This window comes from Orbicella faveolata, unplaced genomic scaffold (genome assembly GCF_042242905.1).
Source record: "Orbicella faveolata isolate gen_17 unplaced genomic scaffold, um_ofav_v1 contig_17, whole genome shotgun sequence".
NCBI classification, from domain to species: Eukaryota; Metazoa; Cnidaria; class Anthozoa; order Scleractinia; family Merulinidae; genus Orbicella; species Orbicella faveolata.
The window spans coordinates 375,001-398,106 of NW_028301544.1; the positions used below are offsets into that span (position 1 = coordinate 375,001).

Below are 23,106 nucleotides of genomic sequence, written 5' to 3' on the forward strand. Positions count from 1 at the left end.
TGAAATAAAAGGATATTTTGCCAAAAAAACTATCCAGTAGTTTTTGTCATGCCCTAGCCTATCTACCATAAAAATATGAGCGAAATCGAATTTTCGACCCTTGCCGAGTTATTTTCCTTTTTTATGGACAGGGACTCTTAATATGTTCAATTCACATAAACGTAAATTTCTCAAGAACATCTGAATTCATTGTGGCTGTTTTATTCCACTCGAACACCGGTATGTGCCAGAAAGCAACATGTTATCGAAGGTTGCCATTTTTCAATTTATCATTTGCTTGTTGTATTTTTATTTAACGTCATACCTGGTAACTTCTCTTTCTGCCACCCATTTGCTCGAGATCCCATACATTAACGCTGCTCACTGTATGTAAGACGTGTCCAAGGACAATCATTGAGAAAAAAAAAAATGCCACGAGCAATCGTTTATGATTCATTATGACAATGCGGCATAGTCTTGCTACGCTTTTGTACATTATGCTAACATTTTTTTCGAGCATTTTAGTGACGCAAAAGCATTAAGCATTATTTGAGCATTTTAGTGGCATTCTTCCTGAAAATTAGTTGTTTTTGTCATGTAAAAATACTCCATAGCGATAAGACAGTTACCAGTGATGAAACTGTTTATTGTGACAGGGAGTGTTTATTTTTACTTTTACATTGCCAATAGAGCGCATTCTGAGGCTTATTATTATTATTATTATTATTATTACTATCACTATCACTATCACTATTATTATTATTATTATTATTATTATTATTATCCACAAAAAGCACAAGTTCAGTTTGCCATAAACTTCACTAGTTCTTTTTATTATTTTTTTTTTATTTATTACAATTTAATTGCCAGCGATAAGACAAGAACTAGATAAAATATTATACAATAAAACAAAATGCCATAATGATGGTCAGCAAAAGAGATGTTAATCCCCATACAAGGCAGACCACCTGATAAAATAAAAGCAAGTACAACAGCTAAATCAAACATTTCTTGAAGTTAAGTAGTCCCTTACTAACTTTTTAAAACTAGAAATACTTGAAGCCTGACGAACTTAGACTGTTCATAGCCCTCTATTTTCTCGTATCTCTATTCGATCGCTGAACGCGCGAATAGAACAGCGACAGAATTGGACGCCAGCGCAAAACGGAGGACTTAACTGGGTAGGGGCTTCGCTCACACACCCCACGCCCCAACCCCCGCATGCTTCGCGCTCGCTACTCTCCCTTTTTCTTTCGCGTGCGTAAAAAGAGAGGCTGTGAACAATTTAGACGAACTGACAGTGGCAACACATTCCACATGTTAACACAATCCTATTAAACAAGTCCTAGCATAATTTTTCTTCACTCCTACACCTCAAGGGGTATCCCACAAAACGTGAATAAAATTTGATAAAGAGGTTATGTCTATATTAAAATACCCGTTGATGACTGTATATAAGAAAACAATACATCAAACAAAAAACGTATGTCCTCTAGAGATAACAAGTTTAGTTGTAGTGGTGGAGCGATTTCACTCCATCACTCCTTCGCTCCTTCGCTCCTTTGCTCCTGTGCTCCTTCGCTCCTTTGCTCCTTTGCTCCTTCGCTCCTTCGCTCCTTCACTCCTTCACTACTTTCCTCCTTCACTCCTTCGCTCCTTCGCTCCTTCACTCCTTCACTCCTTCGTTCCTTCCCTCCTTCACTCCTTCGCACCCTCACTCCTTCCCTCCTTCCCCCCTTCCCTCCTTCCCTCCTTCCCCCTTCCCTCCTTCCCTCCCTCCCTCCCTCCCTCCCTCCTTCCCTCCTTCCCTCCTTCCCTCCTTCCCTCCTTCCCTCCTTCCCTCCTGCACTCCTGCACTCCTTCACTCCTGCACTCCTGCACTCCTTCCCTCCTTCCCTCCTTCCCTCCTTCCCTCCTTCCCTCCTTCGCTCCCTCACTCCGTCACTACTTTACTCCTTCACTCCTTCGCGCCTTCGCTCCTTCACTCCTTCACTCCTTCGTTCCTTCACTCCTTCGTTCCTTCACTCCTTCACTCTTTCACTCCTTCACACCTTCACTCCCTCACTCCTTCCCTCCTTCCCTCCTTCCCTCCTTCACTCCTCCACTCTTTCCCTCCTACCCTCCTTCCCTCCTTCCCTCCTTCCCTCCTTCCCTCCTTCACTCCTTCACTCCTTCACTCCTGCACTCCTGCACTCCTTCATTCCTGCACTCCTGCACTCCTTCGCTTCTGCGCTCCTTCGCTCCTTCGCTCCTTCGCTCCTTTGCTCCTTCGCTCCTTCGCTCCTTCGCTCCTTCGCTCCTTCACTCCTTCACTCGATCCCGCGCGCACTTGTAGACCCGACTCGCGTATTCGAGAGATCAGCGGAAATCAAGCCTGAAAACAGAAATTAAACGAGAGCGTTTCTTTTATTATTATTTCCTCGAGTGCACTCTAAATGATACTTTGACAGCTAAAAATGGTGACGTTTCGTCATCAACACCCTAAGTGAGACCAGAATCCTTGATTTGTACCCGAGACGACGAACATCCCCGACCTTTTCATATAGGAGTCCTCCCCGGGTTTCGAACATCAGCCGTCTACGGAGGATATATTTAGGTCCGCACTTAACATTCCCATTAGGAATTGTCTGAAGAAGTAAAACACTTTGTTTTTTCGCGAGTACACAATTTATTTTCAATTTCAACTATCGTTACGCTTTAGGATTTAAAATCTTCTTAGCTTGAATTTGCGTGTTATCCTCTTCCTTTCAGGTTTGTTAAAAATGATTCCATGCACTTTATTGATATTGCCACTTACTCCTACAACGGTTGTGTTGACATGGTATAAGTTGAGGATCACTTCTTATGCTCTAGGTTTCTTTGGTTTTCGGTAATGAAATGGCCAAAGCTAAATAAGTGTACAAACCAGACTAAAAAAAAAAAGATAGAAAGTTTAATGTTAACATTAAAGATCCCGAAGGGAGAGTTACATTTGGGGGGGGGGGAGTGTTCAGGGGAAGGGGAAGGAGGATTAGTAATCCTACAGTCTCAGTAGTTATGGAAAGTTTTTGAGATACTTAAAGGTCAGCTCACATTAGGGGACATATTGCGGGTACATTAAGCTTGAACAAACCCCCTTCGTGTGTACCCACCAAACCACCGCTGGTAAAATTGGCATCTTGCTTTGCAAATCATTAAGTTACATTGAAACCTTTCTCAAGTATATAACCTGGCTACTCACTACAACTCGAAACTTACCTATGGTAAATTACGAGTTAAAAATGGAAAGAATTAGTTCCCCCCTCATTTTCAAGTAGATACAAGCTAGATTTCTCAGCAGACTTTGTCAAATACAACAACAACAACAACAACAGTAAGCTATATTTAAACTCAGTAATAGAATATAGCATACAAGGTGCAAGTTTGACCGAACTAATTTAGAGATAATTGCTTAGATGTAGTGTGTTTTCTGTCATTACCATTTTTTCATGATAGCAATGAGTTAATCCTTGTTGAAAAGATAACAAAGAACATTTCACGATTTGCGTTCACGTATCAAAAAAACCGGCTCAACATTGATAACAATAGGCATTGTTATAAGACCTAAAATTGGTCTTATACGGCCATTTTGAAACAATGTTGGTATAGGCTTCTAAATGCCCGTGGGAGTTTTTGAAATTTCCGATTACCATACGAGCGCGAAATTTAAACGATCAGAGAGACTAAATGGAAGAAAAATTCTGTCGATTGGAGATGGTACTGGTATAATCCTGTCGGTGCAAATAGTTGCGGTGGGGTGGCGGTTGTACACATGTATTTAAAATTGAAAGTAAAAGCTGCCGACAAGTAAGGCATGTTTCTGCTTTAAAATTGCTCTAACCTGGTAAACTCAAAACGCGTGGGAGTGAAAATTTAGTTCGCATTTGGCTGGATTGCGAACAGGCTCTCTTTCTCTAAAACTCATAAGATCAGTGTAGGATGAACGCGAAAATAGCGAGCACCATAATCGACCGGCAAAGCCGCTCGCCTCGCGCTCCCGCTGTTTTCGCGTTCGACCCACGGATTGAAAAGCAGGAGGATAGAATGCTTTCAGTCGCGCATTCGGCCAGAGATTAATAGCTTTTAACAGCGCTTCGAAGCTCGCGCATCTTTCCTCGCCGTCCAGTTGATGTCCGCAATGATTTCCAGCCGAAAGAAATCAGGGAACAAATATCCCAGTAATCAAAATTACAGACGCGATGTTTTGGGTAGCGTTTCTCCGCTCTTTAATAACTTTCGCTTTACTCTCAACGTATTTTTTGTCAATCACGACTCCACCGTTCTAGATTTGTTTAGTAAAATTGAGTTCATTCAAGTGCAGCTTAATTGTTGCGCCGAAAGTTTTCCGAACAAGGGCGACGATTTTGGCTTGGCTTCGGACGAAGTCCCTCAGGGCTACCAAGAACAAAAGGATATATATTCATTTTTGCTCAAAGTGAGATGTTGAGCCGGAACAATAGACCATTTCTTGATACGCATGAAAATCTTCCTGTTCGCCCAAAGGGAAATTCGCTTTGTTTGCAAAATGTTATAATTCAGGCTCTGCGTCAATGCTAAGTTCCGTTTGTCAAGTTCTGTTTGTTTGTTTGTAATTTTTAATTTATTGTCAATAAACTCAGACCACAGGACACCCGAACAACATAATCTTTTCCATTCATGTAAAATAACATGTAAAACTAGTGTATCTAAAAGATAGTAATGCTGCCCACATTCCGCTGAGAGTGATTTAAGAAATTTATATATTTTTTTTTAAAAGCACCTTTCCCACCTCAAATGGTATTCTGTCGTAGCACGGGATTGGTTTTCTTAGTTCATTGACTTCATACTAAAACGAAATCGATTGTTTTTTTTTGGGGGGGGGGGCGTGGAGGGGCAGGGTGGAGGTAATTTGTGTGTAAAATTTTGACGGGTCTTAAGGTATTTTTTTTAAAAACTTTTTCAAACTTCTTTTCTTTTCATTATCATTGGTAATCATAAACATGGTGTATGATGAGTCATTGCTATGGTAACATCTCATGTCGTTTTTGCTTTGAAAGAAGTTAGGCCAAGAAAATACATAATTACTGATCCCCTTTATTTGAAATAACTAACACTGACAGTTTATCGCATAGCAATCCTTAGGGGTCATTTGTATCATTTGGGCGTTTTTGTCATTAAATACAACTGTTGCCTCAACTGTAAGGATCAGTTCAGTGATGCCATCATCATCAAGATCTGCAAACTCTTTCTGAAAGTCAGCATCCTGTTCTCTTTTGATAGCGTACAGTTGTTTAATAGTATCGTCAAATATAATTAGGGATACTGTGTCTTTGCCAGTGATCGTAAGAATACTGACCATAATTTTATTGCGACATTTGGTCTTCAGTTGCATTAGGCCACACTCGGAACATTGGATGATTTTCTTGTCACTATGCATGACTTTTGAGTGGACTTGTTGCAGCTTAACTATGACTGAACATAGTTAATTCCATCTGGTGGAAATTGCACCTTCAATTGTTGTGTCTTGTCTGGTACATCATCCTGTCGTTCTATCTTTAATTAATTGATGCCTTTATTTACAGTACTGAATTTGGTCATTTAGTTTGCGCCATTAAATTCTTTAATGGCAGCATGTGATATATTGTAACAGTGGCCAGATTTCATTTTTCTTGTGTCCTGCGAAGAGAACCGCTGTTATCTGTAAACAAGGCTACTTGTTTAGTTAAAGTTTTCCCGCGAACATTCACAGTTTCAACAGTGCCAACGAATAAAATAGAAGCAGACAGCACGATATACTTGCGAGTTTGTCTGGAAATTTAGAGGAACTTATTGATTCTTGTTCTGGTTTGTCTTTATGGGTGACAGGTTATGTAAATAACCAACTATGCTTAGTCAGTCTAACATAGTAGGACAAAATTATTGAGATTGAGTTGTTACTGATTAGATCAAAAGAAGTGAATACTGAGAGTAGATAGTATTGTGTCAATCTTTTCAGTGAGCTGGATTAGTATATCACAAGGTGTGGGAGGTCTTGGTGGATTCCAATCGGAAATTTTAGCTGCCTGAGGATTTTATAATGATACCTTCTTATGTATGTTCAATTTCAAGACAGGTACTGCATCAATTTAGGATAACGTACATTTAAAACACAGAACTTGCCAGGTATTTCATTCACAATGTATGATCACATGCTACTCAAATTCGGGTGAAAATTAAATTATTGGAATGAAATAGGAACTCTTTGATCGAAATTGTGGGTTAAGTATATTTTCAATATTGTTCAATTTTTATCTTGTTTACTAAGCAAATGGTAAAAATAGTAAACAACTAACCACTTGAATTATTCATACTGGGGTCTCCTGAAAGGGAAATTATTTTGAAAGAATTACTTGTTATTCCTTATGATTACACATACAAGCAGTTATTTAAATTTGTTATTTAAAAAGCTTCTTTGTGATTTCAAAAAGTCGATTCAATCTTTGTTCCTCCTGTTGTCTGTATTTCAAGGTGTTTGATTTTCTAATACTTTGAAGTCTATCAAAAGTATTTTGCTCTACTACAAGTAACGACAATTGTTAACTCTACTTAAACCTACACATATGTGATGTCCAATGTTTGTTCAGACTTTCCAATATGTACCCGTGCTTTTGGTAAAGGTAATCCTTGGCTCTTGTGGATATTCAGGGTCCATGCAAGTTTAAGTGGTAGCTGTTGTCTCTCATGAACTGAATTGCCATATTGTGCAGAAACATCCACGGGAGCTGTGGCAACTAAAGAAGGAATGTTTTCAGATATTGAGGGGCCGATATAATTGTCAAACTTAACAATAACAACAACAGGCAGATCTGGAGGTTTATGAGGAGTGGTATAAATGATATCCATTATTGTTCCTGTTGAACCATTACAAAGACCAACAGATGGCCATAAGTTCATTGTAAGCATAACGAGGGCACCCGTTAAAATAAGTAATGTTGGTTCCAATCCATACATTTCCTGAGGACTAATTTTGGCAGCTTGAGAACTTGAACGTTTTGCTTTAATTTTTGCAATTGGTTGTTTGAGTTGTAAGAGGGAACTGTAATTGAAAGCTGCCACTTCCCCATTGGTATAAAATAATCGAGTGGCAGAATAGAATTGATCAATGTTATTAGCTTGTGCTGGTTGCGTAGTCAATAGCAGTTTCCATTCACCTTCAGATATATTTGTCCATTGGGCAATCGTAAAAGTAGTTTGATAATGAGCATTCTGGACCAGCCAAAATTCCCAAGGTCAATTTCCGGGACACTTTTTGACCTGTAGGAACTTTGAATAATTTTTTTATTTGTCAAAGAAGAAGTTAACCTAAATAGTCCCAAATTGTTTTCGTTGCCATTTTGCCTTTTTGAATATCCTGCAAATGTTTTTGTTTTTCTTCAGAAGAGTCTTGTTTGAATTTTTGTTCAGCTAAGAATCCTTTCAATGCTACTTCAGTAAGTTCACAAAGACCAGGATCATTCTTCAATTTAGCTGTCCCATGACAATGAATGCTACCTCTTGCTTGGAATCCATATCTGTACCAGTGCCATTCAGCCTAAAATGTACCATACAACCAATGTTTTATGAAACTTTGTAAGCGTTGATTAAAAAACCAATCAGCAATGTGTGGATTGTCTATTACATTTTGTCTCCTTTCCTCGTTGGTACAATGATTTATTTGAAAACAATGAATGCAATTCTGGCCAATGCATGTCTGCTGATGAGAAGGTAGAAAAGATGGTTGGGGCACCTTTGCTGTTTATTATTGATTTCAATTCATTTCGTCGTTTTTGCCAGTAAGCATTACTACCTGTTATGTTGCCCACAAATCTTGATAGCTTTGTCATAAAATTTGTTGAAGCATTATTTGATCCCATGTCACACAATTGCTCTATTGTAACAGGAGCGTCACCTGGATTCTGTTTGATGAACACAGAACTTTGTTGTAAAGTGTGTAATTCTTTGAATCACATTAAGTGCCCAGTAGGGAAAGCGTGGATGTTTAGCAAAACGATAAACCCACTTGCCGCTTAAGAATTCTCCAAATCTTAAAAGATGTTTAATGCTTTGAGAAAAAGGAAGATGTCTGTTTAAACTGTGATTAGTTGGATCACCTTTTCCATCAGGAAATAATGTTGGAAATACCATTGTAGCTAAGTATGGCGTTGTATATTCATTGAATGGTTTATTTTGAGTAGATGGCCAATTCAAAATTTTCCCTGCTATTTCCTCTTCAATTTCCTCTGTTTCCTGTTTTCCATTGTGTTAAAAAGGAAGAAAGCTACTAGTTTGAGTGTCCTTGTTTTAGACAACATCATGAATCACTTTCTAATTCCTGGACAAAGTTTTTGTCATCATTTTTTGTTTCAAATGTTGAAAGGTCTGATGACATACCATTTTCAGGCAGACAGTTTAAAGCATGTTGATCAATATTAACGTCGCTGTATTGAGGATTATGTAGGGTTAGCCAACGCAATGCCTCTTGAATGTTATGTGTTCTTACAGTGAATTCTTTGCAAGAGTTGTCTTTTCCTGTCATTTTCACGAGAATGAAAGGAATGTCTTTAGGCTAACGAGGCAATGATTTAGCAAGCTCTTTTAACATCTTGAGGAAATCTGATACAGTGCCCAGAATAGCCTCTTTGTCGTCCAGGTTTTATAAAAACTCTCCGCCATTATTGGAAGAGCTCTGGCTATTAATATTTCTTCTATTTGTGTTACACCTTGCAATTCCTTAGGCACTGAAGAAGGTATCATACAATTCTCCCTTGAAATTTTTTTTAGGAAACTGCTTATCTCTTAAACAGTTGGTCACACACATAGCTAGAAAGTGTTTTTAATTTTACTATTTTTGCGAATTTTGGTTTTCTTTGGCCGGGCCTCAAGGCAGATTTTACACTGGTAAATAGTATGATCTAGGAATCTGTCAAATTTTGTCATATTTTTTAAAGCCAATTTATCAATTGCATTGGATTTCATTGGGAGCTTTTCATGTCTACCACCTGCGTTTTGATTGCCTGGCATCTTTTTAGTTTGGAAAAAAAAATTTTTTTGCTTTTCAATTTTTGCTTTGTGTTTTTGTCTGTGAGCACTTTTGGTTATTAGCATGTAATTCTGGTTTTTTATTTACTGTATTTTTAATTACTGGTATTGTAGAATGAAGATATTTTTTGCTTTGATATGCCGTATTTGCTATTTTGTCATCATTTCGTGAGTCAAGCTACTTGATCATCTACCAATCTAGGTTGTTTTGCTCTGTGTTATTGTACTATGTTGTGATTCATGTTTTCTATCTTTTTTGTGCTTTGTAGTTTAGCACTTTCCTTTGTCAACATGCCCTTTGTTTGTCTTTGATCAGTATGACATGTGCTTTCTGATTGTTTTTTGGCAATTGTTTCTTTCTTTCTATCATGGCTATGGATATCATCTGACTCGGAGTTCTGAGAAAACTGGTGCTTTAAATCACTTAAACAAACATCTTGCACTACATCATAGTGAGTTCTCTTTGATTGTTTCAAATAAACTGAACAACTGTTTTCAGGTTTTTCACCATCAATCATGGTTCTTGAAAATTAAGCCATTTCTATGTATCCCCAAAATTGTGTGTATACAAAAATGTCCGTGGATATATATCAGTGAAACAATGCTTAAAATTTCAATATCTGTTCCTCAAACTCTATTTTTGGCCATCTGAGAGCTGGCTAAATGATAACTGTTGTGTACTGCAGAAGAGAGTTACCCATTTTCTTTTAAGCTATATTCAGTAGTAAAGGACGCTCATAGGGGCAGTAACCAATCAGGAGCCAGGGATTATACCACGTGACCAACTTTTTCCCATACATTCTCTTAAATTTGTAAATCCAAGATGGTGGACGCGTTTTAAAACATGCGTCTGCAGTGACGTCACAGGTCAGCGGCCTTTTTCATCACAGGTCACGTGCGTGCCCAAATAAGGCGATAGCCAATCCATGAGATCGAGGTTGTGACGCGCATGTCCAAATAAGGCGATAGCCAATCCATGAGATCGAGGCTGTCACGTGCATGAAATCGAGGTTCGGATGGGAATAAAAGGGTTTGCGTGAGTGTCGAGTGAGTATTGTTGTTTTGAGCTAGGCGACTAGAAGATGTCTTCAGAGGAGAGCGAGACGAAGGTGAATAGTGTTTCTGAAGAGGAGAAGATAGAAGAACTTGCCGCGAGGGTGATGGATGCTGTTCATGACGGTATTCTTGAAAAGATAATGAAATGCGCCGTTTCTCACGCTATGGATGTCGTTCTGAGGAAAGAGGTGGTGAAGCTGGCGGATGAGGTGATGAGGTTCAGAAGAATGCTGTCTGAGAAGATGTTTGATGACCAGTCCATCTCGTTTAAAGACCCTGTGTGTTTGGAGAAGTTGTCGGATGGATTTGAGGACGGATGGGAAGCGTGGAAGAGCAGTTGGGAGGACCGAGACGAGTTGGCGTACCGAGCATTTATCAAACAAATTGTAAAAAAATCACCACCACCACCAGAATCAGAGGAGTGAAAAAACATTTTTATTCATGCCTGTAACACTAATAAAGATCCTTTAACGAGAGAATGTACATGGTTTGTTGCGTGATTTTTTCGTCGGGGTGGGGTTCGTCCAAACGGATTTTACAGGCCAGGGGTCTCTAAAAAGAAAAAAGAAAAAATTTAATGCCCCGACCAGGAATCGAACCTGGGTCTTTGAGGCCACAACTCAACGTCTTAACCATTAGACCATCGAAGCGCTTACCTCTTTAGGACTTGGTTTTGGGATTGTCATCGGGAGGCAGTCCGAAATTCACGGCTTTGCAATGAGGGCAGAGTCTTTCGGAGGGTTTCAACCGCTCAGTGTGGAGGGCTTTACAGGTTCCGTGAAAGAATTGGTCGCAACAGGGTGTCAGGAAGTAGTCTCTGATACTGTGTTTGAAAGTGTATCCTTCCTTGCACCATAGACATTGAGGGTTAGGAAATCGAGACATGGAGTCTGAAAATAGAACAAAAACAACTTTTTATTGGTCATTCCACTTATTACAGGGTGGGACGTGTGCACGGTCCTATTGACCGGCGCCCTCTTTTTCTTCGGGATATCAATCAATAAACGATTATTATAGTACTTTCAACCATTGTGATCAAGTAACGATGCGAGCCATGATCGACGCGGAGGACAAATTACCCAACGTGTAAATAGTGTGAAATAAAAATCAGAGTGTGTTTTTACAAAAAACTGTGTCTGTCTTTTTCTTAGTTTGGGGCCTGTCCATTGATCAGTATGGCTTCGGCGACTCCTCGTGGGTATTCGTCGATCCATTGAAAGAACTTGCAGGTACGCTTGGGACACTTGAGATAGAGCCTGTCTGGGTTGGACTGGGAGTGGGAGGTGGCTAAGACCAGGGATTTGCTGCATAGACATCGGAAACGAGCCGGGTCGATGTTCCTGTAGCAGGGGTGGGTCTGTTCTTCGACGCGTCTCAGGTAAGTGCCCACCTCTTTGACGCCACAGGTCACATAACACTTGGTGTAGAATCTGGAAGAGGGGCATCGGTAATACTCCCACCAGGTACCACCGTCTGGGGTTTTCACTCTTCCATATTCCATGGGTACCATACAACGCGGGCAAGTGGGATCTTGTGGTTTCAGTTGGTTCAGGAACTGATCGGGGTCGAATTCCTCCAACACTTGGACTTCGGTGAATTCTCCTCGGTCATCCGCTTCAGGTGATACTTCTACGAGGTCGTCTTTCTTGAATTTGTCGAGTCCCATGGCTTCCAGGACTTGCACGGTTCGAGGAGGTGAGTCTCTGATCACGGTCATGCATCCGCCTTGAATGGCAGGTAGCTTTGAGTCTGTGAAGATAGAGAACGAGTTAGTATCCCAACAAGGTGTTTTCACGTCGCATGGTTTCTAGGATGTGGGTGGTTTTTCGCACGTTCTTGGGGGTCGGTCTTTGCCTTCGCTTGCGATGGTTACTTTTCATTTGGCTTCTACATTCTTGACGTTGGATCGAAAAGGCGCTCCAGGGTCGCGAGAAGCCTTTGAGAGGGACGGTGGTCCAACTGACCGAGTCCGGGGTGATTTCTTTGAAGAGGACGCGTTCGTTGCAACGGAGTCTGGCACGAGGTTTTTTGAATAACCATCTATCTAAAGTGGATTGTAGTTGTTTACCTCCTACTTCTCCTTCCACTCTCTTGGGTAAGAGCAGTTCCAGTTTCTTTTTGGACGATTTTTTCTTTTTCCTGACGGGTTCGACGTGTGAATCCATGACGACTTCTGCTGAAAAGTGACTCGTGATGGAATGCGTGGTTCGACTTTATGGACGTTTTTGACGACCAATCAGTGACGTGTGGTGTGATGGGATCATGTGACGGTCGTCGTTCCGATTGGCGGGATCTGAAGTGGGCACGTGATCCGGGAAAGTACGGAGTGAAAGTGGATCCACGGCGCGGGTATAAAAGGAGCCCGTTGGACGCAGCGAATCATTCTCGACTTGCTCTTGACGCGGTGATGATCTGTAGGATTTTGACAAGGACTTTGAAGAGATCCTTGAAGATCTGAGACAGCAGTTGAATCGAGCTTCTGACGTTTTGGATACAATCGAAAAAGAAGGCGAAAGACCGTTACACGGGAGGATAATTGAATTGGAGTTACGTCTTGTCTCTCCTTTGTACTATAGGCTCCAGAGGCACTTGATTGACTGGGGTGTGCGTAGTTGCTATCCTCATTTGTCGGGCTTGGAGATCACGAAGCGAGCGGATCGAAAAGGAAAGAAGTTTAACGAGTTTGTCTGAGGGTGGGTTTCAAGATGACTTACTATAGCAACTCGAACCAGATTCGGGACCTCGTGGAGCAGATCGTGGATCAGAAGGTACACACTTTAAGAGATCTCGATGCCATTCCGGATGTCAGAGTGGACATGTACATTTTTGACAATCTCTTCGAACCGTTAGGTCAAATACCCGATAGTCTGTGGTCTTTTGAGCTCTTGATGAGACGTCGTCCTGACTGGGGTGGTACGATTTTGGAGATGATGAAGAAGAACGAACACGTGTTTTTGTTCTGTGGTGAGTGGTGTCGCGTGATGTACAGAAGTGGTAGCGGTCAATTCAAATTCATTCATTGTCGGGATCCCACCCTGGACGCCGAGCGTGCCTGTTTGATCGCCACAGATCACCTCACGTACATGATGAGCGATGTCATCCGTGATCTGTTTGAACCCTTGCGGTTCGCTCGCGACCTGTCACGACGGGTGAGGGAGTCGGACCAGAGTCCCAAGGTGGAGGAGATACTGACGTTCAACAGGTGCGCTCACAAGGAAACGTGTCTGAAGTTGGAAGAGTTGATCTACGATATCATGCGTCAGCGGGATCTGTGGAAGGATCGGTTTTTCTTCCGTGCCCTTGAAGCGGAGGAGGATGACCTGTGTGGTGAGTGTAGAGAGAGTATGCGTCAAGCATTCTATGTGAAGGGGGACGAGGAGGAAGCCCTGAAGTGGAGACCCGGTAAATGTGATTGGAGAAATTGTAAATATTATGCCATGGATACCTATGAGGAAGACTGTGATAATGAGTACGGTCAAGATTGTAAGAACACGGACTATGCTCATTACTTTTCAGATTCGGACTAAGTCTTTTCTTCGCCTTCTTTTTCGTGTTATCCAATCAGAGTCGATTTTTCGTAAGAACCAATCAGGCACGACGTTTTTTGTACATATAAGAAAGTGTGAATAAAGAATTGGGTTCAAATCATTATGTCTCATGCTTTGAGTTGGTTGATCTCGAGAATGTGTACGACCATAGCCGATCGATGGTGTTGGACGACCTTGTGTTCCAAGTGCACTAGTGTCTACGAGCGATACGGTAAGGGTGAACCCATCCCCGACCATTTCAGCGATTCGCCCTTGGAGGTGTTTGACTATACCGACGTCGAACCCAACGTGATGCGTTTTGTCGTTTATATCTTGTGGTTGAAACGGCAACCCGATTCATTTAAGAAGTATCTCGAGGTACGGGAGCAACGTTTCGAGTTGTGGAGACAGTGCGTGTACAAACTTTATCGACTATGAAGAAAGGTCAAAAGAAGAAGCAAAAGCCGCTTTCGACCGGAACGTTACTGGGACGGTACCGGGATCCTTCCAGACCCGGTAGTCTAGGCGGTCTGACGCGATTCGCCCAGGCCAATAAGATCTCTGTACGACGTGCTCGCGAGGTCCTGCAACGGGATTTGGGGTACACGTTGCACAAACCCAGACGTCGTCGTTTTCCCACGGTCCCGGTGGTGGTGTTCGGCATCGACGAGCAGTGGACGGCCGACCTGATCGAGGTGATCAATATTTCGAGGTACAATCGAGGGTATCGTTACCTCTTGACAGTAGTGGACGTGTTTTCCAAGCACGCCTGGGTCCAGCCCTTGAAGAGCAAGACGGGTAAAGCGGTGACGGAGGCCATGGCAAAGATCCTGAAAGGAGGTAGAAAACCCATCAATCTCCAGACGGACGACGGGAAGGAATTCTACAACAAGACGTTTCAGGATTCGATGAAGCAGAAAGGCATTCATCATTTTTCGACGCGCGGGGATACGAAATCCAGTGTAGTGGAACGGTTCAATCGGACCCTGAAAGAACGTTTGTACCGGTACTTCACCGTGAAGAATACGATGACGTATGTGCCCGTGTTACAAGATCTGGTCCGAGGGTACAATCGATCGTATCATCGCAGTATCAAGATGGCTCCCGATCAAGTGACTTTAGCCAATAGCGAGGACGTGTGGGAGACTCTTTACGGAAAAAAGAAAAAAGGGAAATTGAAGAAACCGCAACTCAAAGTCGGGGATCGTGTGAGACTGAACAAGAAGTTCCGTCAATTCAAGAAAGGGTATTTACCCGGTTGGACCGAAGAGGTGTTTGTGATACGCCGAGTGCGTCCTGGGAAGGTCACCACGTACAAGGTGGAAGAATGGGACGGCACGGCGGTCGAGGGCACGTTTTACGCGCAAGATTTGCAAAAGGTGAACGTGAAAGACGACGATCTGTTTCGCATCGACAAGATCGTCAAACGAAAAGGGGATAAAGTCTTGGTGCGATGGAAAGGTTGGCCAGTCAAGTACGACAGTTGGGTGGATAAAAGGGGCTTGTACGTGACCCAAAAGCCCAAGACCAAAAAATGAAAGACTTTTACGTGCAGTTGTTGAGCAATGCCAGCACGAGCGAGTTCACGGACAACAAGGCCAACAGTTTCAAGAATCGTCTGCCGTATCCGCTCCTGTTTGAATCCGACAAGGAATGGAAAGTGGGCTTGGCGAGCGTGTCTTACCCGATTCCTCCGTCACGACCGCAACAAGTACCCGTCACTCAAGCGCACGACTTTGACGACGGCGATTATTTGTTCGGTTTGGATTGGACTATTGAAACGTTCAGGTTGCAGGACGACGGGATTACGTGGAAGCCCTCTCGTTACCCCGTGACATTTTTCGTCAGCGGGAAGGAACTGAACCGTGACCGACACAAGGTGACGAGTGGTAAATCTCTCATGCAATACCTCATCCATCGTTTTCACGAACGCCTGTATCATTACATGGATCGCGCCAACGAAAGTCTACGAGCGCCGGACGGGAAAAAATACTACCCCGTGTTCCGATGGGAGGGGAACGATTTGATCATCGACAACACCGACACGTTCCTCGACGAGTCCAGAGACAGAAAACGTCCCAGAGTGTATTTTGGTACTAAACTGGTCAAGAAGTTGAGTTTGATTCGCGAGGAATCGTATTACTCCGTTCACTTGAACGTGAACATGCTCAAGATCTTTCCCAACGACAAAGTCCCGTCTGATTTCAAGAAAGACTGGACCAACCATGACAGCAATCGATCTCGCGAATTTTGGAATTTGGACAGCCACGGGACGTTACAGCTCAGTCCCTATTGCAACTGGCGCTTCAGTTACTTGGACGAGGAATACGCCAAGACCTACAATCGTGGAGTCGTCGTTCATCCGGACCTCCCTCCGCCTCGCAGTCCCATGTACCTGTATTCGAATGTGGGTCGTAGCACCATCACGGGGAATCGCGTGACGGATCTCTTGAGAGAAGTCCCCCACGACCCGATCAAGACGACGTACGAACCGACTCAGATTCAATATAAACCCGTGCGCAGCAACGTCTTGGATATAGTGGAGGTGCAATTGGCCGAGAACGACGGAAGACTGGTGGACTTTACCTCGGGCGTGACGTCGGTGACATTACACTTCAAGTATGAATGAGTCTGTCGACGACTTTTACGTGCAACTGATGAGCAATGCCAGCACGAGCGAGTTCCCGGACAACAAGGCCCACAGTTTCAAGAACCGTCTGCCGAACCCGTTGCAGTTGAGAGAGTCGGGATGGAAAGTGGGTATCAGCGACCTCTCGTTTCCGTCCGCAACGCGTAAGATGGACTTGAAAGATTCTCTTCTGTTTGAAATCTGGTGGATCGACATGGTGAACGCCTCCATAAACCTATACAGTCGGGTCTCTTCAGCGACGCGAGAGGGCGATTTGGAATTCACGCCGAGGACCGGTACCGAGTTACTGAACGCGATACGAGATCGATACCTGCATAGGTTGAGCTCTCGAACGGATGCCGACGTGACGATGTACAAGAAAAAGAGTAAACCCGACGATCCCACCGAATTGCTGTACACGGTCATGCATCGGGCCGAGCATGGAGAATGCGTCCTGGACAATTCGAGAACGTGCCTCAGCCTCCTGATCAACGGTAAACGCGTCTACCCGCAAATGAACATCGGCATCGAATTGGCCAAGAAGATGAAATGGGTCAAGATGGGAACCTTGCCAAACGGTCGACCGGGTTACGTCTTGGGACCTCACCTGAGGAAAGAATTTCCCAAGGAAGTCGTACCCACGGCCACGGACTTGATCATAGCACAGAATGACGGGGACGAGACATTTTACAAGATCGACCCCGACACCTTACATTTGAGTTGTTTCATCAATTGGGTGTTCACGGATTTGGATCGCAGTTACGAAGAGGCGTTCGGTCACGAGCGTCGTTCCTTGTTCGTGTATTCGAATGTGGGACAGAGTATGGTGACGGGAAATCAAGTCACGGACATGTTGAAACAAGTGCGTTACGATCCGGACGTGATCGACCTTCAACCGAGACACATCCTATATCTACCGGTGCGCACGACCTTTTTGGACATTGTCGAGACGCAGGTATCTGAGAACGACGGACGACTGGTGGACTTTGCGTCGGGTGTGACCACGATCACGTTGCATTTCAAGAAAGGATGAGTGATTTTTACATCAGTTTGCCCAGTCACAGCAGTAAGAGCGAGTTCCCGGACAACAAACCGAACCATTTCAAGATCAGGTTACCGCACCCCTTACGCCTGAATGGAGACGGAGGTTGGAAAGTGGGATTGAGTAGCATCGCCATGCCGGATGCCCACGTGAGGCTGCCTTCCTTGACGCCGAACGATCCTGATAAAAAAGTCACCTTGGCCTTTTCCGCATGGAGACGCATAGATTCGAGTAGCTACTACATGTATGGAGAAGCTTACTTCGACACGGAGGACCTCAAGAAGGTGATTCACAACGTGGACGGTGTTGGACTCATGAAATCCATGATCTCCTATTTCGATCGACAACGCGTCTTCAAATACAACGGACCCAAATTAGGATCCAAATATGTCACGAATGATGGGAAAAGAACCTACGTCAGGTTCAAGTGGGAAGGCGAAGACCTGGTCGCGGACAACGAAAACGTCTTACGTCCGATCAAAGACATGCCTGCATTACACATCAATGTCGACCTGGCTTATAAAATGGGATGGCTCGAAAAGAACGGCAACGGTTATAATCTGGGACCTAACTTGCAGAGCGAATTCTTCAAAGATGAAATTCCCAACATTGGTGTCGTCGGGGACTTACACGACTCGGATGGATTACCTGTTTTTTGGACGGTCACAACCTATTCAACGGGACAAAGTTATTTGAAACTCAGCATCTATTGCAATTGGCGTTTTCTGAACCTGAACAAGGCGTTCGAGGTGGTGGTGGGAAACAGGTCGCGCTCTTTGTTCGTCTACTCGGACGTGGCTAGAAGTGGCGTGGTGGGAAATCAGGTCACGGATTTACTGAGAGAGGTCAACTTGATCCGAAGAGGTGCGGGTGTCCAGTATTTCGAGCCTTACCACATTCAATATATTCCCGTGCGCAAAGACCTCATCGACATAATAGAAGTGCAAGTGGCTGAGACAACTGGAGAACTGACGACCTTTGGAGACGGCAATACGATCGTGACGTTACACTTTAAGAAAGAATAATGATCGGCGGAACGCTGGTACGATTTCATCCCGATAAAATGAGGCAATCCGGAGACGGATTCGGCATGGCTTGGAGAGGTGTCAAGAAACGAGGTCCCGGCATTCTCCGAGACTTTATCACCGAGACGGCCACGGAGGGTCTGAAAGGTTTAAATTCGGGCGGCAAGGGAGGAAAGCCCAATTGGAGAGGAGGTCTCGCCGGGGTCAAGAGAGGAGCGAAACGAGCCGTGAAACGTAAAGCGACGCAGGAGATCAAACGGGCGTTGTCGAAAAAAGTGAGAAAAGACCTCTTTGGAGTATGAATCCCATTTACTCGAGGCGCGTGAGACTTATTCCGATACGACGAACGTATAAAGGCGGATCGATCTTCCCGTCCCGATCAAAACGCCCGAACTATCGTTGGGTGCAGTCGGCCCTGAGACGGAGACGAAGACGACGACGTAGACGATGACGGACCTCGTGGCTCATGCCCAGTCGGCGGGGGTTCGTAACCCTCGCCTGAACATGTTCAGTACCCCTCCCACGGATGTCAGCATGTCGTCTCGACGGTTGGTGAGAATTAACCCGTTCAATACAGGGATCAACCCCGTGACCTTCCAAGTCGATCCTCAAGAAGACTTTATCGACTTGAACGAGAGTTTCTTCGAAGTGGAATTGACCGTCAAGAAAAGTAACAACACGAATCTGTTGACAGCGGATGTCCTGGGACTCGCCAATAATCTGGCCCACACCCTCTTCAAACAGATCAATGTGAGATTGAATGGGACTCTCATCAGCCCCCAGACGGACACTTACCACCTCAAAGCCTACATCGAGACCCTGTTGAACTACGACCGAGACGACGGTGAATCGATCCTAACACCCAGCGGATGGTACAACTGTCTCGGTGTACCCGACGACGGAGATGGCGATGAATTGACAGCCAATGCGTTGGATTTTGGTACTCCTCACGCTGAATATACTGATTTAACCCAAGATCTCAAGAACCTAGTCCTGGGACGATCCCAGTTTCTAGATGGAGAAGCCGTGACTTTGAGGTTCAAACCTTTCCTGGAAGTGTTTCATCTCAGCAAATTACTGTTACCTGGCGTGCAGATCCAGATCGACATGTACTTCAATACCCCAGCCCTGTGGACCGTCCGATGGGACGGTGCTAGTACTCTGAGACTGACTGAAGCCGACGTGAAAGTGAGATTGTTCCTGTCTCAAGTGAGAGTGACTCCCTCGGTGTACCGAGAGATCATGACCAGCCTGAAAGGAGGAAGAGTGGCCACTTACCCCACGGTGAGAGGTGAAATTCGCACTTACTCGCATCCCAACGACAATCGTCATTTTGAGTGCAGCAATCCTTTCCACAGTAAGCTACCTAATAGACTAGTGGTGTTGTTGTTGAAACAAGCGGCCTTCAACGGAACCATCACCGAGAGTCCGTTCAATTTTGGAAAATTCAATCTGGCTTCCATCAAACAATTGGTGAGAGGTGAAGAGTACCCCTACGAGACCTTGGAACTCGATCACGATGGGGACAGTAAAGATCAGAGAGGTTACTACAGATTCCTCCAAGCCTCAGGAGCGTTGTGCAGGGGAAAAGGAAACATGGTGAGAAAAGTGGATTGGGGAGACGGCAAGAGATGCAACATGTTTGTATTTGACAACACGGCCAATGGATGTTTGGACAGTCCAGTGTTGAACCCCAAGCAAGAAGGTGAACTGCGTCTGGTGATCGATTTCGGAGCCAATCCTGGAGAAAACCTGACTATCTTGTTGTACGGCGAATTCGAGAACTTGCTGGAGATCAACGAGAACCGAGTCGTCATCTACGACGTGTACCAATGAGAAGAAGAAAAAATGGAGAAAGTAGCCTTGAATAATATACAATTGGATCATTTGGCACGGACGAATCCGTCCCTACGCTGTGTCTTTTACGGCACGGTCCCTTGCGATCGGCTTCCCAGGACAGTCCCTCGAGAAGGACCGACCGCTTACATCGTGAACACGGACCCTCACGACAAACCGGGCGTGCATTGGATCGCTTTGTGGGCCGACAAGAACAAGTGCGAGATCCTGGACAGTTACGGTCTACCGTTGGACGCGTACGGAACCGCCGAACCGATCCAAGAATGGTTGGATCGTCATTTCAAGTACCAGATTCACAACGGCAAGAGTCTGCAGTCCCTGTTCAGCCAGAGTTGCGGCGGTTACGCCCTGATGTTCCTGATCGACCGAGCCGAAGGTCGGGACATGAACGAGTTCTTGAATCGTTTTAAGAAAAACGAGTTTGTGGAGAACGATCGTAAAGTAGGACACATGGTAGAACGTCTGATCGTGGACGAGTTGGCCTGGCGCAAGATTTGTAAAACCCCGTGTCACCAGGACACGAGCGGTTCCTCCCGAGGAGTGCGTCATTTGTTATAAAGTAAGCTGTTCGAAATAAAAGAGGTTCATTTTTGAAAAAGAGGTTGTGTGGTAGTCATGGCTCTTCAGTTTCAAGGGCATAGACATTTGGACGACGTGATAGCCAGGTTAGAAAAACGCTATGGAAAAGCGGGTGGAAAGACGCCTCAACCCAGTGAGGCTCATTTCAAGAAAAACCAACCGCCAAAACGACAACTCAATCTGAAAATACTTCAACCCGCCAGAAGACAAGTGTCTTTTCAACCGCCGTCCGTCCTGGACACCGGTGCATTACCGGCGACGGTGACCACGCGTAGGAAACGCAAGAGAGCCGCCCCTGCCATGCCGAAGCTTTCCGAGAAGGAAGATAGGAAAAGAAGAATGAAAAAGAGGCATTGGTACGAAGACAAGTTCGGAGACTTGAGTAAATTCGCCAAGAAAAAACCTCGAAAAAAGAGATCGGCGCCTGCCAAGAAAAAAGGACGTCCCAAGAGAGCCGCTGCCAAGAGGGCCATGGCCAAGATCAGGAGTCGGGCCAAGAAAAAACCCATCTGTTTCAATCGTAAGGTCACCCTATTGGGTCTGTTGAAACGCATCCCTGCCGTCAAGACCCCATTGGCCAAGTTGTTCAGATAAAAACGGAACGTCTCGAGACCCTGGACCATTTCATGATCATGGAACGACGCAAAGCGTTTCAATTTCACACGCCGTCGAGTTTGTTGATAGCGGGTCCGTCGGGGTGCGGCAAGACGGTGTTCACGACTAAACTGCTCTTGGAGAACGGCGACTTGTTCCAACAGACACCGAAGAGTATTCATTACTGCTACGGATCGTGGCAAGACGGTTTCCAAAAGCTCAAGAAGGGTGGAGTCAAGTTTTACGAAGGCATCCCCGACAGCGAACAGTTACCCCGATGGTTTCCTGGAGGGGGCGTGTTGGTCCTGGACGATCTGATGGACGAGGGTGGTAACGACAAGCGCGTGTTGGATCTCTTCACCAAACATTCGCATCATCGGAACATCACGGTGATCTACCTGTGCCAGGATCTATTCCCCAACGGAAAATTCGCCAAGACCATTTCCAGAAACGCGCATTACATCGCGGCCTTCAAGAACCCTCGGGATCAGTTGGGGATACGGAATTTACTTCTGCAATCGTTTCCCACGCAATGGCAAGAGGTGTTGGACACGTTTCGCAAGGTCACCGATCGACCTTACGGTTACATGCTATTGGATCTTCATCCAGCCAGTCAGGACGATCAACGTGTCCTCAGCCATGTGTTAAAAGACGAAGGATTCGTCCGATGCCATCAGTTTGCAACCCCATCATGTTGAGGAGCGAGGTCGAGTGGTTTCCGCTATTCATTCACCTGTGTAAAAACAGGCTCAAATACATCATGAATCCCCACGAGCTGGACTACGAACCGATGAGACAGGTCACGGAATGCGAGAGTTACCGTCATGTACGGTCCATCATAAACGCATATAATGGTGAAGGTTTCGATTATTTGGTTCATAAACAACGAGAACTCGCCGAGAAGAAGATAGAAAGAGAAAGGTACATGGATAAAAATGAGCTCTTATGGTAGTGACGATTTCAACTTCTCGGCTCTGGAAGATTATTCGCCTTGGGGGACACCGGCTCGGACGAGTACTCCGATTCCGCCTGCCGCGGGTGTGGGTACGAGTCTGAACACTTCTCCTTCACCGCGATCGTCACTGGCGACACCGCCCCTGCCCAATGTCTCGCCCGTCGGAGTGGGCACCGCTGGCTCGGGTGCACCGCAGACCAACGTCACGGTGGGTGTCGGCAGTGCTGGATCGGTGTCGCGCGCCAATGTCACGGCAGGTGTCGGGGCACCCAGGATAACAATGTCCACACCTTTGGCACGAGCCGTTCGAGGAGGGAAACGACCGAGACGCGTCCCACGTCAAAATACACCCACGTCCTCCAGTGATTCCGGCAGCCGCAGACGAAGTAGCGCTAGTGGTAGCGGTGGTGGAAGAGGCAGAGGCAGAGGCAGAGGCGGAGGCGGAGGTGGAGGTGGAGGCGGAGGCGGAGGTGGAGGTGGAGGTGGAGGTGGAGGAGGCGGAGGTGGTAGTGACTCCACACCGCCTTCGTCGATTCGATCGGGTCGAGGAGGAAGAAGAAGGAGGCGAGGAGACCGTGTTCTCGACCAAGCCCAGATGCAGCAACAATTGGAAGAGATTTTGCGCCAACAACAACAGACGGCCGCGGGTCGTCGCATTGCGGGCATCACGACCACCAACACGATTACGACCACCTATAAAAACGGACAACGTCCTACCGTCACACGCAATTCGACCAGTGTACGTAACTGAGAACAACCATGAGAAGACGCCGTCGTCGACAGAAAAGGAGAAAGCAATGGGGTGGTGC

The 23,106-nt window shown here is 45.0% G+C and overlaps 6 protein-coding genes and 1 non-coding gene across 23 annotated transcripts in view; 5 read left to right on the forward strand and 2 right to left on the reverse strand.

Annotated features, from left to right (window-relative positions):
- LOC110042055 (uncharacterized) overlaps window positions 1–23,106 on the forward strand; it is a 184,097-nt gene that overhangs the window by 117,290 nt on the left and 43,701 nt on the right. The window lies entirely within an intron of this gene.
- On the reverse strand, window positions 6,568–6,966 carry LOC149113016 (ATP-dependent DNA helicase PIF6-like). Its single transcript, XM_089288610.1, has one exon. The coding sequence runs from the start codon at window positions 6,964–6,966 to the stop codon at window positions 6,568–6,570; it is 399 nt and encodes a 132-aa protein (XP_089144736.1).
- Trnah-gug (transfer RNA histidin (anticodon GUG)) lies at window positions 10,668–10,739 on the reverse strand. Its single transcript has one exon. It is a non-coding gene; the product is annotated as a tRNA-His (tRNA).
- Window positions 10,686–14,079, forward strand: LOC149113018 (uncharacterized). The gene has a single exon (XM_089288567.1). It carries the CDS (start codon window positions 12,795–12,797, stop codon window positions 13,614–13,616), a length of 822 nt encoding a protein of 273 aa, XP_089144693.1. The 5' UTR covers window positions 10,686–12,794; the 3' UTR covers window positions 13,617–14,079.
- On the forward strand, window positions 15,064–16,332 carry LOC149113019 (uncharacterized). The gene has a single exon (XM_089288564.1). The coding sequence runs from the start codon at window positions 15,151–15,153 to the stop codon at window positions 16,243–16,245; it is 1,095 nt and encodes a 364-aa protein (XP_089144690.1). The 5' UTR covers window positions 15,064–15,150; the 3' UTR covers window positions 16,246–16,332.
- LOC149113020 (uncharacterized protein F54H12.2-like) lies at window positions 18,760–21,068 on the forward strand. Its single transcript, XM_089288559.1, has one exon. It carries the CDS (start codon window positions 18,760–18,762, stop codon window positions 20,146–20,148), a length of 1,389 nt encoding a protein of 462 aa, XP_089144685.1. The 3' UTR covers window positions 20,149–21,068.
- LOC149113021 (uncharacterized) lies at window positions 21,623–23,048 on the forward strand. The gene has a single exon (XM_089288562.1). It carries the CDS (start codon window positions 22,278–22,280, stop codon window positions 23,046–23,048), a length of 771 nt encoding a protein of 256 aa, XP_089144688.1. The 5' UTR covers window positions 21,623–22,277.

Coding starts and splice junctions, on each gene's coding strand:
- LOC149113021 (XM_089288562.1), top strand. CDS start 22,278: ATGAGCTCTTATGGTAGTGACGATTTCAACTTCTCGGCTCTGGAAGAT.
- LOC149113016 (XM_089288610.1), bottom strand. CDS start 6,966: ATGTATGGATTGGAACCAACATTACTTATTTTAACGGGTGCCCTCGTT.
- LOC149113020 (XM_089288559.1), top strand. CDS start 18,760: ATGACGGACCTCGTGGCTCATGCCCAGTCGGCGGGGGTTCGTAACCCT.
- LOC149113018 (XM_089288567.1), top strand. CDS start 12,795: ATGACTTACTATAGCAACTCGAACCAGATTCGGGACCTCGTGGAGCAG.
- LOC149113019 (XM_089288564.1), top strand. CDS start 15,151: ATGAAAGACTTTTACGTGCAGTTGTTGAGCAATGCCAGCACGAGCGAG.